At 48.9% G+C, this 16,543-nt stretch overlaps 1 protein-coding gene across 1 annotated transcript; it reads left to right on the top strand.

The window, feature by feature from the left end:
* The first annotated feature begins 2,089 nt into the window (after window positions 1–2,089).
* On the top strand, window positions 2,090–3,811 carry plpp6 (phospholipid phosphatase 6). The gene is made up of 2 exons (XM_039735269.1): window positions 2,090–2,620; window positions 2,703–3,811. Exons 1-2 carry the CDS (start codon window positions 2,179–2,181, stop codon window positions 3,059–3,061), a joined length of 801 nt encoding a protein of 266 aa, XP_039591203.1. The 5' UTR covers window positions 2,090–2,178; the 3' UTR covers window positions 3,062–3,811.
* The last annotated feature ends 12,732 nt before the right edge of the window (window positions 3,812–16,543 follow it).

Raw genomic sequence — 16,543 nt, 5'->3', positions numbered from 1 at the left:
AATTTAAAATTAAGTCTCAGTTCTTTCAAAATCCAACAACAAAGCACAGCAACTTAAGACAATAAATGTTATTTTACAAAACAGAACAACATCCCTGTGTAGTGACTGCTGGGACTGATGAGCCTCAGTCTCTGTGTTTGTGAGGATTCACACTCTGAGGCTTTCTGTCTAAAGTTAAAAAGCCGTGTTAGTCACTGGACAGAGTGAGCAGACATACAGTACAGTATTCAAGGCAGCAAAATATTACCAACCAAACAATAAATACGGGGAGGCTTTGCAGGAATTGTGCACAAGTTACCTTTGAAACAAAGCCTCAGTAGTCTTACCTCTAGAAATAGCAAATCATCTCAAATTGGGAATCTTAAAGCAGAAGAAAAGGACATCCAGTTGTGTCTCAGAATGCGGGTACACTGGCATCTGTTCAGCCACTTGGAAGGCTGGTTACCACCGGGCATCCTGTAGAGTCAATAAAAAAATACAATAAAGGGGCATTGTACTTCAAACTGCAGCAATAAGAAAGACGTTATTTCTAAGGAGCAAACCTCCTCCATTATACTCAGTAAAATGTGTTTGTACTCCTCCTAAACCAACAGCTTAAGTGATAAGCCAATGACAAGTGACAACAGCAGGTGACCAGCCTGTCACTGTGCCACATCAGACGCACACCACACTTCTCTGATGGCTTTGGATATAAATTTCAAAATTGCCTGTTTTCTGCCATAAAGTTTTTCTACCAAACAGGGTTAAAGAAATCCATTTCAAAATTATGCATAAATAGTACCAACTAACAAATTAATTCACAAGTATGACATTAATATATCGCCAAAATGTAGTTTATGTACAAATGAAAAAAAAATCCCCTCAGATTTCTTTTATTTCTACTCCTATTCCAAAATGTTTTAGAAAGATTTACTTCTGTTACTGTCTTGAATGACAAACCAACATCTCACTGTTTAATTCTTGTTCTTCTTCTGTATACAATTTTGAAGACTAAATGTTAGAAAATGGAGTAACTGTGGTTTCCTTGCTTCATAAATTTCATGTTCATAAGTGTAAAGTACTGAACGTTAGACCCTCTGTTACATCTTTCTGTGTGGACATTAATATGCTAGAAATAACTTTTAAAAACAGAAAACCCACTAAAATAATTAAAACGTGTAAGACTCCGATCTGCTTCATTAACAATTTATAACGCTATTATCCGCATCTCTTTTTTCTTGTAATAACATGGCTGTTGCTACTCTTGTATGTAATTTAGCCTTCATTATTATATATTTGTTAACTTTATTATGGAAACACTATTGTAACGATGTAATCTGAATCAACATAATAAAAAATCCCGATGGCTTTGGAGGGCACACTTTACACCGGTCGAGTGTCAGACGTGCTCTACTAATTCTCGATTACATCGTTTTGCTCAATTATTAGCATGCCGTTCACTCTTTAATATGAAAAATGCGAACAAATGTTAAAAGAAACACACCACCAAATGAAATGCATCCATTAACCCAAATACGGAAAATGCTGCGACTTTCACATTTAAACCACGAGATTATTAATGTCGTATAGCAACTAAAAAGGAAAATCCTTACGGCCTTTTTTATCAATACGATGTACTTACAAAAAGCTATACGTATCCATTATAAAGTTTGCAGATATACGTCGCATTTCATTTCGCTCCCTCTTCATTCGAATTGAGTTAAATTTTTCAGGCGACAAATATTCTTCCAAAACGTTATAAAATTCAAAAGTTGTCATCTTTTCCAGTAAGAAGTCCACTTACAGACGGAGATAAACGACAACACAAAAATGACTCGCAAGTACAACTTAAACCTGACGAGTGACGTATGTCGTAAAACACTAGACATGCGCAGAACAAATCGGGCAGCGTCGTGAAATGAATTTTAATTAAGCAGAGAGCGCGTGCGCAAGACAAATCGGATGGGGACTCGTGTCGCGAAGTAGAAAAACGGAGATCAGACAGGGTCGTAATAGTAAAGCTCGCGCGCGCGCAAATCGGGTAGGCACTGCAGATCGGGTGCGCGCTGCCCTCATTGAAAATGGCCGAGGAAGGCGGGCTCTTTCTAGGCTCCGCCCGCACGTCACACTGTGAAGATGGCTGTCAGGTTGTAGCCGCTCAGCGGTTGTCGTCTCCGCGACTCGACTCTCAGCGGCAGGATGCCGTCCCCTAAAGCGCGAGGTAATGGCAGCCGCCACGAGTTCATGTCTCTCAGCAGGACCAATTCGCCGCAGCAGCTCCAGCGACAAGGTTCAGACCCGACCTCTGCCCGCATGCGAGCCTCTGAAAGCCCGACTCGGCAGCGAGGCTCCGGCTCCGGCTCCTTGACTTCCGGGCAGGCGCTGCCCGAGGAGGACTGCATTCGCCTGAACCCGTCGTTCGTGGGGATCGCCCTGAGCTCCCTCCTAGCCGTCGACCTGTGGCTGTCCAAGCGGCTCGGCGTGTGCGCTTGGGAGGACTCGTCGTGGGGCAGCATTCGGCCGCTCATGAAGCTGATCGAGGTGTCCGGTCACGGCATCCCGTGGATCGCGGGCACGGTGTACTGCCTGTGGAAGAGTGACAGCGCGGCGGCGCAGGAGGTGCTGCTCAACCTGCTGCTGGGTGAGTGTGAGGCGCGCGCTGGGCCGGCCGAGGTGGCTTTACAAGTTCGGCGCACTGATGGCCTTCTGTTCTTCTTTGGCAGCCCTGCTCCTTGACATCCTCCTGGTTGGCATCGTGAAGGCCCTGGTCCGACGGCGCCGGCCAGCCCACAATCGGATGGACATGTTCGCCACCTTCTCCGTGGACCGCTATTCCTTTCCCTCTGGACATGCCACACGGGCTGCCATGGGGGCCCGATTTCTGTTGACACATTTGGTGTTGGCAGCACCGGTGCGAGTGCTGATCCTCCTGTGGGCAGCGATGGTCGGGCTCTCGCGGGTCATGCTGGGACGGCATAATGTCACCGATGTGGCCTTTGGTTTTTTAATGGGGTACATGCAGTATGGTTTGGTTGAAGCTTTGTGGGTGTCACCTGCCAGTCTGCGGGGCATCCTGGGCTGATGGGATAACAAACTGTTGTGGAAGGACATTGGTGAGTTGGGGTGGGGGGTGGGGGTTGATGTCACATTGGGGGGAGCTCAGGACCAGCCCACCTGGATCTGACAAGGTGACTGCAAAAGAGAAACAAACACCTTTGGAGTGACCTCTGATATCCTGGGGCATACTGGGCAGAGTGTGCCAGGGGAAGCTCCTGTCACTTGAGCCTCTCTTGTGGCTTTGTCGCTTTGATTGGGGTTATTGCTTCCTGCAGGATAGGAGGATATTAAAAAAAAAAATCAAAAAACAAAGCAAATTTCATAGCTGAACAATTTGGTGACCGTGATGAGCCTGGGCACTGTGGCCAATCTAGGAAATTCTAACTAACGGACTCTGAACTGGACTGCAGCTAAATGGCGAGACACATTCCAGTAGTGAAGGGTGCCACGTGTTAACATGTCTGTCTGTCTGTCTGTCTGACCATTAGAGCTTTTTGTCGCAGTTTGTATTACTGACCAGAAAGGTCTGTAGCCTGCCTTACTTGTGTCCACCTGCCTGACCAGTGGGTCAGGATGGGGGGGCCTTGTGTACGTCATACTGAGCGCTGCTATGTCCTGCCACCATCTCCATTTGTGACGTGGGGCCAAATTGTCTGCATGCTAAGTGTGTCCAGCTGTTTTTAGTGGTGTCCTGTTTTTCCATGACATTCATTGTTTAAGGGGACTTGTGGGGACCTGTGGTGTCTTATTTAATAAAATCTCATGTCCACTCTTCCCTCTTGCTCCAGTTAGTCTTGCCCTTTGCCTTTTCTTTTTCAGATGATGGCCAACAGCCTTTACCTCCATAACTTCAGCTTCTGAGGCCAGTCCAGTTGTTGCATGACATGAACGACATGCAGAAGTTGCCCCCCTGGATCTTTTGACATCAAAGGGATCGGTTCCATTTAAAATGCAGCCGTGAGTGGCGAGCAGGTCACCAGCCTTCACGGAGTCACAATGCCAGGTTTCAGTTGATATCAGCAAAGCGTTTCTTCATTCGGAGATTTTGGTGGACATGTGGCACGATGCTTGGACCACAACAGTTGGTAGTTCATCTTGTGTTTCATTCTGTGCTGCAACCTCCTTCTGCGCTTCATCTGTGCCGTGTTGTGCATTTCAGAGTGTTTAGAATAAGCCGCTGTGGAGGAGGGCACTTTAGTTGGCACGTAATGCAAGGTGGCAGAAGAATTTGAATAACTATCATTCTTGGAAGATTGGCTGCCACCTTTACCCAGAGCCACTTGCAAGGCGTGAATTCAGTTTGGCTGTGTCCGTACGCCATCGGCACTTACTCAGAATGGCACAGTGGGCTAAAGGCAGGCACTGGACTGGCAAGCAGCTGATTTAAAGTGCCACTGCTGACTGCGCCTGCACAGACTCCTCTTCTTGTCTTTATGGGGAGTGACTAAAAGTTTAAGGGCTGGAAGCCATAAGCTGATGGAAGGAGAAACGGAGGGCAGGAGAGTCCGGCCTGTGCTGCTTAGCTGACCGGCTGAACCTTCTAACAAAGTCGTGTCTCAAATTCTGGTCGGGTTGGCGTCCCCATTAGAAGTGTCAGGTAAGTTGGCAGGGCACACATTTGAACTTTTTATGGTGCCATTGATGGTGAGTGCGTTACAAACAACCGACGCAAACAGGACTTGGCTGGCATGACTGTCCAGTGTTCTGCCGCCATTTATTAAATGCCACTGTCCTCTGCAATGGCATCTTTAACATGCTGGCCTGTTTCTGATTGGCACCATTTACAGCGTGGAGACAGAGGTGCTCAGCAGAGCAGGTGGGCGTTGGGCACATACATGGATGTCAGGGTAGGTGGCATGTTGGTGCAGTCTGCCTCACCTCCTCAAGACCCTGTTCTTAGAGATGCCACTCTTGAAGGGCGCTATGCAGACTAAACAGCAATTCATCCTTCATAGTGACTGACGCCTTCCTTTGTGAATTTGGGTCCTGCATGTTAATTGTATTTTTTTTTTCCTGAACTTGACTGTAAACTCTTTGTTACCTTCTTGATTTGAACTTCATACATACAGTGCCATGAAAAAAGGAGTGGTGCCATCCTAATATCCTTTGTGGGCCACCGGGGTGCGTTCAGCTGCCCTAACCCGACACACGGGCAGAGACGCGACTTCCAGCGCACTTTATTTCAGTGGTGCAGCACTTGGTCTTTGCTCCCACAGCACAGAACAGCAATGCGCAGCACAGTCCGTCAGTCCTTTCTTCTTCTTCTTCCTTCCTTCTTTCTTTCTTTCTTTCTTTCTTTCTTTCTTTCTTTCTTTCTTTCTTTCTTTCTCTGTCTCCTCCACCTCTCGACTCTGGCTCCTTGAATGGAGTGAGATGGCCCTTTTATTCAGTTCATGGGGGTGCCTCATTAGTATTACCTGGCATCACCAACAGGACTGTACCAGACTCCAAGTCCCAGCATGCCCTGTGAGAATCCGTGGTGCCAGAGCCGCCCAGCAGGGCTGCCCTCTAGTGTCCCAGGGGAGGAAGGTAGTGCCTCAGAGATCCTGCTGGCATCCCAAGCCGGGTATGGCCGATGCCGCCTGTCACGCCTTCATTATTTTAAGATTTTTAATGCTGAATTTTCAGGTCTTCAACCAAAATGTAACGCTGGGGCAGGAGGCAACCAAGTGAACAAACGACACATGGGATATATATATATATATATATATATATATATTTGTTTTTGTTAGTTGTGTGTGTTTTTATTTATTTATTTATTTATTTTACATTTAAAAACAAGACATTTGACAAAGGAGAGGAGACCGTCCAGTCTAACAAGCCCATTTGTGTAGCTAATAGCTCAGCCGCCCCAGCATCTCCTCCAGATTCTTCTTGAAGGTTGTTGAGGTCTCGGCTTCAACTCCATGTCTCTTCAGTTTGTCTCACAGCTCTTGGCGTAAAGAAGTGCCGCCTGACTTCAGTCCTACATGTACCCCCATTTAATTTCCAGAGTCCCTCATTCACCCACATCACTGCCTTTGAGGACTTTCAAGAACGGGATGAGGTCCTCCTGTCGTCTCCTGTGCCCGAGAGTCACCAGGCGTAGTTCTTGGAGTCTGTCACCACAGGACGTGTCCTTAACTCCTGGGACGCACTTGGCTGCTCTCCTCAGCATTTAATGAATGAACTTTATTATCCAACACAATCTGCAACTGTGTGAAAAAGTCATTGCCCCTCTATGTACATCAATAGAGGAGGGTTAACTAACTTGGGGGGCTCCTTGGCCGAGGCCCCCCTCTCTGCACGTTACCCTCCAGCAGTGCCCCCAACCACCCACTAAATGCAGATCACTGTGTGCTTTGGGGTGGCATCATAAATAGCCCTGCACCCTTCATGCCATGCGCACGTCTCCCTTCCTGTGGGTTTATTATTGAAGAAGTCGAGTGCGCCAGTGCTCGGCCTCAGCCTGCCAGCCTGTTGTTTCCACTCCTTTCACAGTCAGTGAGTCGTTTTTGTGTCCCTAAGATGTCCTTCTGCACCCTTTGTCTCACTTGACGTCTTTTTGTCCTGCACCTTCTGGCCCACCGGTACGAGGAAGCCCCCAAATATGATACACCGTTTGATGCCTGCTTATGCCAGATGTCAAGCTTTTTAAGGTTGCCCCCATTTCTGACCTGAGTAAGTGGCACTTTTAGGACATTTTTGGATGGTATTTTGTGCAGGGCATCATACCCTTGTGATAAAGAGTAAAGCAACAACAGGGGTCTTCAGCCAAAATCGGCACAAAGGCTTAGAAGATGTGCATCAACCAACTCTAGGGGTCCACCCCCCAAAATGGGATACGCAGTAAAGTGACTCCTTCCCTGAAAGCTTTCTGGATGTGTCTTCGGCGTTGCCTTCTGCGTTGTCTTCGGCGTTGTCTTCGGCGTTTTCTTCTGCGGCTGCTGATTACAAACACAATCGCACTTTGATATTTGAGCCCCTCTAAGTTTCAAGCACAAGCATGTGAGGTGACGTTTGAGTATTTTAACGCTGGCGACTGTGCACTTGATGACCCGGCTCCATACGGACCTTATCGCAGGCTGAAAGTGACTTATTTAAGTTGAAGCCCACGTTTGAATATTACGAATAAAGGACGCGGCTGTCCCTGTTTAGCGTGTGCCTCTGCGTCATGAAGTCAATTTGGGACTCGGGCGTCTTCTGCTAAATCAGCCTTTGTATTAATCTCGTCGTTTCGTGCAGATGTTTCTTAATTGCCGTCTCTTTAAGTGTTGAGCTGCTTTAACTTTGTGGGTTTGCTCTCTTAATTGTATCCAAACCCTGAGAATGGACGACGAGCACAGCAGACCCTGGGGACGCAACGCTGAATGGCAAAGGACGTTTCTGTGTCCCCTGCCTGTGCCCCGATGTTCAGTGTAAAGCTAAACTTGAATTTGTGTCCCACTAACGCACACACCCAACCTTCATTCTGTAAGAACGGAGCGTAAGCAGCCTGTACTGTCCGGACTGAAACATAAAAAGACAGAAACCTGGAGTTGGCATCAAACCAAAAAGCTGCTGTGGAGGAAATGCCAAGGAGGAAGACCAGGACTGAACTTGGGAGCCACTGCTATGGAGTGCCCGCTGCTGTGATGCCTCCCTGTCCTCTTCAACGCGGACACAAGGAGTTCTTAGGTCTTTTTTAATGAAACGTGTTTGCGGCTTGCCAGCTAATGTCGTCTTATTAACAGCGGACGGCCCGAGTCTTTCGGTTTCCCCTTCACCAGAGCAGTCGCTGATCATTCAATGAACTTTGAAACTGCGTTTCTGTCAGGTGTTCAGCGGAGGTGTGCAGGTACGCATGTGATGGCACTGATCTTGTGAAGGCTGTCCCTGCTGCGGTGCCTTGTTTGTTTCATTCATCGCCTCTCGTCTCGTCTCCTGTCTGCGATCACATGATGCTCGGGGGCCGAGAGGAGGCCCAATCACATCACGTCTCTCTCGGCACACAGAAGGCGCGGTGGCACCGGGGGTCCAGCTGTCCATCCCTGCAGGTAACGAACGTCAGGCACTTGTGTAAACTGCCGATAGTGTCACTGGATTCATGGGGTCCTACATTTGGTCAGAGACCCCAGGCTGTAGCCTAAATTCACCTTTTCATTATTCGAGCCCTGCACATCCACCCAGTTAAAGGTACTGCTGCCCACCAGCCTCATGGCGCCCGCCACAAGCAAATGAAGTTCTTCAAGACCAAAGTAGGGTCAGCCATTCACTCTGGAAAGGCCTGCCTAACAACATCATCACCATTTATTTGTGCCGCACATTTTCATACAAGTGATGAACTCAAAGTGCTTTACATGATGAAGAAAAGAGAAATAAAAGACAAAGTAAGAATTCAAATTAGGGAACACTGATTAACATAGAATAAGAGTAAGGTGGTCCGATGGTCAGGGAGGACATAAAAAACAGAGAAAAAATAAAATCTGCAGGGGGTCTGAGGCCATGAGACCACCCAGCCAGCCCCCTCTAGGCATTGTACCCAACATCAATGACCTCAGTCAGTCCTCAGGGTATCCAGGGTCCTCATGGAAGAACTTGATGATGAAGGTCATGTGGATTTCTGGCCTTTAATCCATCAATGGAGGGACATCACGGTGCTTTGATCAGGTGGTGGTGGCGCAGATCAACAGCACAGAAAACCGGAAAAAGAACAGAAGAGAAAGTAGGGGTGAGTAGGGAGTGTGGAGCCACCAGGAATAGTAAAGATAATTAACTGAATATACAGAGCATCAGGATTAAACTAAGATGAAGACCATTGAGCTCTCAGCCGTGTTTCAAAGTGCTCTGCTGTATTATCCATCCATTTCCCAACCCACTATATCCTAACTACAGGGTCATGGGGGTCTGCTGGAGCCAATCCCAGCCAACACAGGGTGCAAGGCAGGAAACAAACCCCGGGCAGGGCGCCAGCCCACCACAGTCTGCTGTATCAGCCTGGTGAATTCCTGTTCCAGATGTGAGGTGCCTAACAGCAGAAGGCCGTCCGCCCGCCTCACCACTTCCTTTAAGTTTCGCTCTCGGAATTCTAAGGAGACCCTCATTTGAAGATCTAAGGTTACGATTTGGAGTGTAAGGTGTCAGACATTCAGAGATATAAGATGGAGCAGATTATTGAAGGCTTTGTAAGCCATCAGCAGGATTTTAAAGTCAATCCTTAATGACACCGGTGACCAGTGCAGTGACGCTCAGACTGGGGTGATGTGCTCAGATTTTCTTTTCATATTCAAATTCTAGCAGCTCCATTCTGCACTCGTTGTCACTGATTGATGTCTTTTTTGGGTGGTCCTGAGAGGAGTGCGTTACAGTAATCTAGTCGACTGAAAACAAACGCGTGAACTAATTTCTCAGCATCTTTCAGTGATATAAGAGGTCTAACTTTAACTGTGTTTCTTAAGTGAAAAAATGCTGTCCTAGTGATCTGATTAATATGCGATTTAAAATTCAAATTACAGTCAACAATCACCCCTAAGCTGTTTACCTCCGTCTTGACTTTTAATCCTAATGTATCCAGTTTATTTCTAATAGCCTCATTGTATCCATTATTGCTGATCACTAAGATTTCAGTTTTCTCTTTATTTAACTTGAGAAAGTTACTATTCATCCATTCTGAGATACAAGTCAGACATTGGGGGTCAGTGAATGAAGAGAGTCGGGGTCATCAGGTGCTACTGATAAGTACAGCTGTGTGTCATCAGCATAGCTGTGGTAGCTCACGTTGTGCCCTGAGATAATCTGACCTAACGGAAGCACGTAGATTGAGAAGAGCAGCAGACCCAGGATAGAGCCTTGTGGAACACCATATTGGACATCATGTGTCTTTGAGATGTGATTACCACAACTCACAAAGAATTTTCTCCCTGTCAGGTAGGATTCAAACCAATTTAAGACCCTGCCAGAGAGGCCCACCCATTGACTAAGGAGATTTCTAAGAATATTGTGGTCAATGGTGTCAAATGCAGCACTCAGATGTAAGGCTTAGGGGCTCCACCAGACCTCACAGAAGACCATCATCTCCGAATGGAAAACACTTGGAAAAGCATGGAGTGGCCGACCTTCCCAGGTGAACCCAACAGTGGGGTGTGAAGTCGTCACGAAAGTCACAAAGCATCCTTAGAACATCCAAAGTGCTGCAGGCTTGAAGGCCACATGAGATGTGTGTGTCTCTGACTTCACAATGACAAAGACAGAAATTGCCTCCTCTGGGGAGGATGAAAGCAGAAACCATTGCAAAGCATGAAGAAGGGAAGTGCCAGGAAACACAAATTTATAGGGGGCAAATACTATTTCACACAAGGGCGAGTGACTCCTTGTATCTGAGGAGCCTTCAGAGTCCAAAGTCCCTTATCAATAAAAACTCGTGGCACACAAGAAAGAGAGTGGCCATAAAAGGGGCGAAGTCCACCGTCCTCCATCTGCTGCCCGCCTCTCTGTTGGCGCCCCTCACACCTGCCAGACCAGTGCTAAACCTCCTCAGGTGTGCCCGTTGTTAGGGTTATTACTGACATGTGGTTCTGAAAAGTCAACTGAGATCAAATGGACGCCGGGCCTGTGAATGTTTGACGTAGTCGGATTATAAACTTCGACCTCGGCAGGCACTTTAATTACTATTTATATTCAGGTGATGGCGTTTATCAAGTCAGCCTACAACACAAGGGTCTCATTCAGGGGCACACAGCGAGGCACGGGTGGGAATTGAACTGGCAGTCTTGAGGTTTGGGGTCCACTACACCACAAGGCCCATAATGAGGGCGAGACAACAGGAGACACCGAAATTAAAAAGACGCGGGCTCAACCACATGCTGGCTCAGAGACCCCAGTTCAAGGCCCCCTCTGTCCCCAGGGCCGAGCAGAGCTTCCTGAGGCAGTGGGCTAAGGTGGGCCACCAATTCATTTTCTTAAGGTCCTGGAACTTGTCCTGTTGGGACATCCATGTTCTTAGTCACCGTGGGGCACAAGTCACACCGCAGCTGTCTGTGAAGTGCCAGCTCTGAGAGGGTGAGACACGCTGGGCCCAGTTACATGGCTTAGTCCACCTGACCTGCATGTCCATTGAAAGAAATGGAGTAGCTGGAGAAACCAGCATGGGTAGGTGAAGAACATGGAGACCCCACAGGCAGTGGGCACAACACTGTGATTCAGCCATACTAGCTCACCAGGACAACTAGGCGTCACTTAACTGAATAAACTCGAGTGGCCCACCTGATTACCAACAATACAACAGCAGTACTGCAGTGGGCTGGCACCCTGCCCGGGGTTTGTTCCTGCCTTGTGCCCTGTGATGGCTGGGATTGGCTCCAGCAGACCACCGTGACCTTATGGTGGGTTGGAGGATGGACGGATGGACAACAGCAGGAATAGCAATACAAGTTATTGATAGAGCGCCTTTCTGATGCCCTTCAATTGAGGAGGGGATTGATAGGCTGAGAACAATCCGTGAAGTCCACTGCGATTGGGAGATGGGCTGCCCATGACTGGCACGATTCTTGGGATTTTCCAATTTCTGCTACTTTTCTGGTCCGGGTAACGGGGGCAGCTGTCTAAGTGATGATGCCCAGGCATCCCTTTTCCTTACCACCTCCTCCAAGTCCTCCGGTGGGGTGCCAAGGCATTCCCTGGCTCTTCAGTGTGCCTCAAAGCCTTCTCTGCAGAGAGGTGCCCTAATCAGATGCCCAAACCGCCTCGAGTGGCAGCGGCTCCACTTTGAGTTCCCCATTTTATCTCTGAGGCTGAGCCGAGACGTCCTGTGCAGGAAGGTCATTTCCGCCGCTTGTATCCATGGACTTGTTCTTTCAGTCGCTACCCACATCTCATGACCATAGCTGAGGGGAGGAATGTAGATTGACTGGTAAATCGAGACCTCCGCTCCCACTTCACCACTTCTGACCAGTATAACAGCTGAGAATTATGACCTCGGACTTGGAGGTGCCAATCCCCATCCCAGCCGCATGCCACTCAACTGCCAGTCCGAGGTCACAGCCTGATGAAGCCAACAGAACCTCATCATCCCCAAAATGCCACCAGACTGGACCCCCTCCACTCCTTGGCTGTGCCTACAAATTCTGATCGAGGGTAGTTCTGCTGGTCATGTGAACCAAGCTGTTATACAGGAGCTGAACAGCCCAGCCCAGCCTTCTGAAGCCCCCCACAGGACCTCCAAGAGATGCAGTGGTATGCCTTTTCGATGTACGCTGCTAGAGTATAGAGAACTCTCACGAGCAGCGTAAAAAGCTGGTCCAGCGTTCCACACCTGGTTGAATTACGCGTTGTTCCTCCTGAATCCAAGGTTCAACCAAGAGCTGGAGTCTTCTTTCCAGAACGCTGGCATAGGCCTTCCCGGGGATTCCCCTAAAGCTGGAGCACACTCTCTGGTCCCCTTTCTTCAAGTGGGGACCACCACCCTAGTTTGCAGTCCAGAGGCATTGTCCCCGACCTCCACAGATCCAGAGCCTTCAAGAACTATGGGCATCCACGCCGAGAGTCCTGTCACCGATGAAGGTTTTAACTGCCTCAGCGATCGGTCTGCCAAGACACCTGCCTGCCACAATGCACCGGACCCTTCTGGCTGACCCTGCAGGTGGTGGGCCCATTGGAGGATTCAGCACCTTTGGGCTGCGCCCGAATGAGTTCCATGGGTTTACGCCGGACCACCAGGACTCCCTCTTCATCATTCCTTACTTGTGCAAAACGCCAACTCGATGCTAGGCTTGTGACGTCAGTGGCCCGCTCATTTCTGGTGGCTTATCTTTTCATCGCTTCACGCCACAATTTCTCAAAGCGCACTTGGGGCCGTTAAAGGACAGAAAGCGTGTGGTATGACTGGCAGGCAGTGATAGTGAGTTAGATGTTTATTATTATTATTATTATTATTATTATGTACTTATGAATGAATTGTTTTATGCGTCTGTCCAAGGCGACTTACAAAGCAAGTCACAATACATACAGGAATGTCAGAGCAAAGCGAGCACAAAGGAGGAGAACTCCATCCTAATTCTACGCTCATCAGCGTCCCAAACTCCGTCGGCCCAACAGCAGAAGTGAAGCCAAGCAGATGTTTAGAGACGAGGAGACGCGGCACCGCTTGATTAGCCAATCAAGATCATCCCACACTTTTAGCGCAGGAACGGAGAAACTCTGACCAGTCCTGGCACGTCTGGCCAGCTGACAGGCACAGGAAGAACGGAGAGACCAAGGGTTGGAGAAGCTGAGGAGCAGAGCCGTTCAGAGAGCTGTAGGTCAAGACGAGATGTTTGAAATGGACCTTTGTCGCAACAGCTGGCACTCAGCGGAGGAGCAGAAGTGCAGCCAGCAATGGAGAGGTGAGGGTGAGGGTGAGGGTCACTCAGTTACTCGGTCAAGCAGCAGCGTTCTGGAGGAGCTCGAGAGGGAAGTTTCATCAGAAGAGAGTCCAGCCGAGAGAGAACTGGTGCTTACACAAGGACTTGTGTGTCATAATTAGCGAGGAAAGGAAGAAATGACAGGATCAGGTGGTTGAAGAAGTGTGTCTGATGAATGAGGAGTCACAGCGAGATTCTTGAACGCGACTGATGGTGAAAGGGCGACATCTTCAAGGCCAGCGCTTATTGACAAATCTGAGGAAGGAGAATCAAAGGTCAGGTGCTAGATATGTGACTTTGAAAGGATACCTTTAAGGTGATGATCATGCGTCCATGATGAGATGGCAAGGAGACAGCTGGAGATCTGGGCTGAAGCCTGAGAAGATCTGTGCACCATCAGCACCGAGGTGGAGAAGAAACGACTCTGTCTTAAGAGCGAATGTGGAGAGCAATGAGAAGAGGAGCCAGCCAGCCAGCCAGCCAGCACTGATCCTTGAGGCACACCAGTGGAGAAGACGAGAAGCTCAAGCAGCAGGCAGGACAGGCAGGACAGGCAGGACAGGCAGGACTTGAAGCAGAGCAGAGCAGGACTGCTGATTCTGAGCTCCTCACAGGAACAGATAAGCAGGGAGTGGTGAAAGGTCCAGGAGAGAGAAGGAGCTCCAGTGACCCAAGGACCCTATGGACTCCAGACTGAAGTGAGCCTAGAAGGCTGTCACCCGAGGGACGTGAAGACGGTGCTCCTTCCAGAACATTCCCAGTGACAGATGCATACTGTAAGTGCATAGCCCCAGTATGGACCCCCAGGGTACTCGGGGATCAGCTTATGCCATCCAGAGCTTAGCTGGTTGACAGTCAGGTCCACCCCTTTAGTGACCTCTAGGGGGCAGCAGTAGCAGCTCGGGTTTATTACAGTGCTGTCCTTCAAAGCTAGTGTCCTTGGACTGAGGACTGGCCACGGGTTCAACTTGCTTTAATGAGCTGCAGTCCCCGTCACATGCACCGTCTAGGAGCGTATCTTGGATTATGTTTTCTATCCATGCATTTATTGCTGAACCGGGGGTCTCGGGCAGACGTCTATCCTGACAGCAGGGGGCACAAAGTACAAACCAACAATAATCACATAAACGATGTCAGCCAGTGTAAAAATGACAATCAATAAAAACACAAAATCAACGCCTTGGCTACCAGATGAAGCCCGAGTGACAGCCTGTGTCTGATGTTTGGTGGGGTGAGGGTCTTTTAATTTCATCTTCTCCTTCATCACCATCATCATCATTGCTATGTTAGTGCCATGTTGAGAGGGGACCCCACATTGCCCTTCCATGGGCCAGCTTTCAGCTTTGCGATGCTCAATGCCCTTTCCTGCTCAGACATTCTCAGGGCCGCTTACCTGGTCCAGGACTGAGGGTGGTGAGGCCTAGCGGGCACAAGGCAGGAAACACGCCAAGTGGGACGCCAGCTCGTGTCAGACCAGGAGAACGTGCAAAGCCCACACAGGCCGGCCGGGTGAGGCTACCTGCTTGTCTGGGCTCATTGAGAGAAGAGGAGGAGGAGGAGGAGGAGGAGGTGAGAAAGGTGGGCTTATAGTTCAGTTCACCCATCCATTACACAACCCCCTATATCCTAACCGCAGGGTCACGGGGGTCTGCTAGAGCCAATCCCAGCCAGCACAGGGCGCAAGGCAACAACGACAACAACGACAACATTTACTTCTAGAGCACATTTTCATACAAACAGAAGCTCAAAGTGCTTTACATAATAAAGAACAGAAAAATAAAAGACACAATAAGAAAATAAAATAAGTCAACATTAATTAACATAGAATGAGAGTGAGGTGGTCCAATGGCCAGGGGGGACAGAAAAAACAAAAAAAAACTCCAGGCAGGAAACAAACCCCAGGCAGGGCACCAGCCCACCGCAGGGCACACACACACACACATGCCAAGCACACACTAGGGACAAGTTAGGATCGCCAATAGTTCAGTTCAGGTCCGTCTCATTTGGCGCAGCACACGTCAGAGTCCCAGAGTGCTGTGACAATGTGACACGTGAGATGGAAGGAGGATTTGACAAACGACTAAACGCAGAACGAGCACAGCTAAGGACACAAATCTGTTTAAAAGGACAAGGAAGTAAAGCAGAAAGCATAAAAGAAGCCGACAATATCTGTCTGTCAACTCATTCATTCGTATTTTAGCTTTATTAATTGGTGCCAGCGTGCAGGTGCCCTCCTTAAACCATCACCTCACGCCTCTTCTGTCTTCTGGCCATGCAGTTCACCCTGCCAGCCATTCAGGTGGACAAGAAAAGTCAAAGTGCTTACAGGTGAGCCTCCTGAGGTGGGGTCATCATTTGGGGAGGTCGCCAGCATAACCAGCGCTCAAAGTCCTGCCATCCTCCTTGTGTCAAGCAATAAGTGAAGACACCTCCATAGTTACAAGGAGACAACAGAAGCCGATGCAGGGACCTGAGCTCCACAACCTGCTCACATAAAGTGATGGAGACCATGCAGTCCACAAAATAGAAGACCCCAAGTTGCTCCTCCATGGATTATCAGACGGGCCTCACTCAGTCCTGAGAGCCAACAGATCTGAGCGTGGAGGGCAAACACGGGTAGGTACAGCACCTGGACGGAGGACATACACGCACACACGCAGGGTACAAACAGTACAGAGCCAAATCGAGCAAGGAGCGGGCGCGGGATTTACTGGGAGACAGCGTGAGCAGCCCCTTTAAGCTGACGTGTGGACCTGCGGCGCCGTACCCCCTTAAATGGAACTGCCTCTTTCATGACCCTTTACTGGTTTGTGTGGTTTTCATTCTGAGTGGGTTCTTTGTGCTTTGACAGTAATAAGTGGACAAAACAGAAATCTTTAATGCCTGGTGGGCCACCTAACAGGATGGAAATGATCAAGAAAACCTGAACTGGGCCTTCGTGACCAAGTCCCGTTAAAATCGCGAATCCATTGGTGGTGTAGCCTACAAATCAGTCTGTTTGTGGAGCCCTCACAGAGCTAAAGGACCCCGATACGAGGAAGCGCCCTGATGCCCTCATTTCTAACGAGTGGATGAAGGTCGCTTGGGCGCCACGCGATCCTCAAGGAGCGCCATGTGAACTGAAGGCCTGACTGGCGTGGAGCCCCGCCCAC

This window comes from Polypterus senegalus, chromosome 14 (assembly GCF_016835505.1).
Source record: "Polypterus senegalus isolate Bchr_013 chromosome 14, ASM1683550v1, whole genome shotgun sequence".
Taxonomy (NCBI): domain Eukaryota; kingdom Metazoa; phylum Chordata; class Cladistia; order Polypteriformes; family Polypteridae; genus Polypterus; species Polypterus senegalus.
Note: the sequence above shows the minus strand (reverse complement) of the source record. Positions and strands in the feature narration are given on the sequence as shown.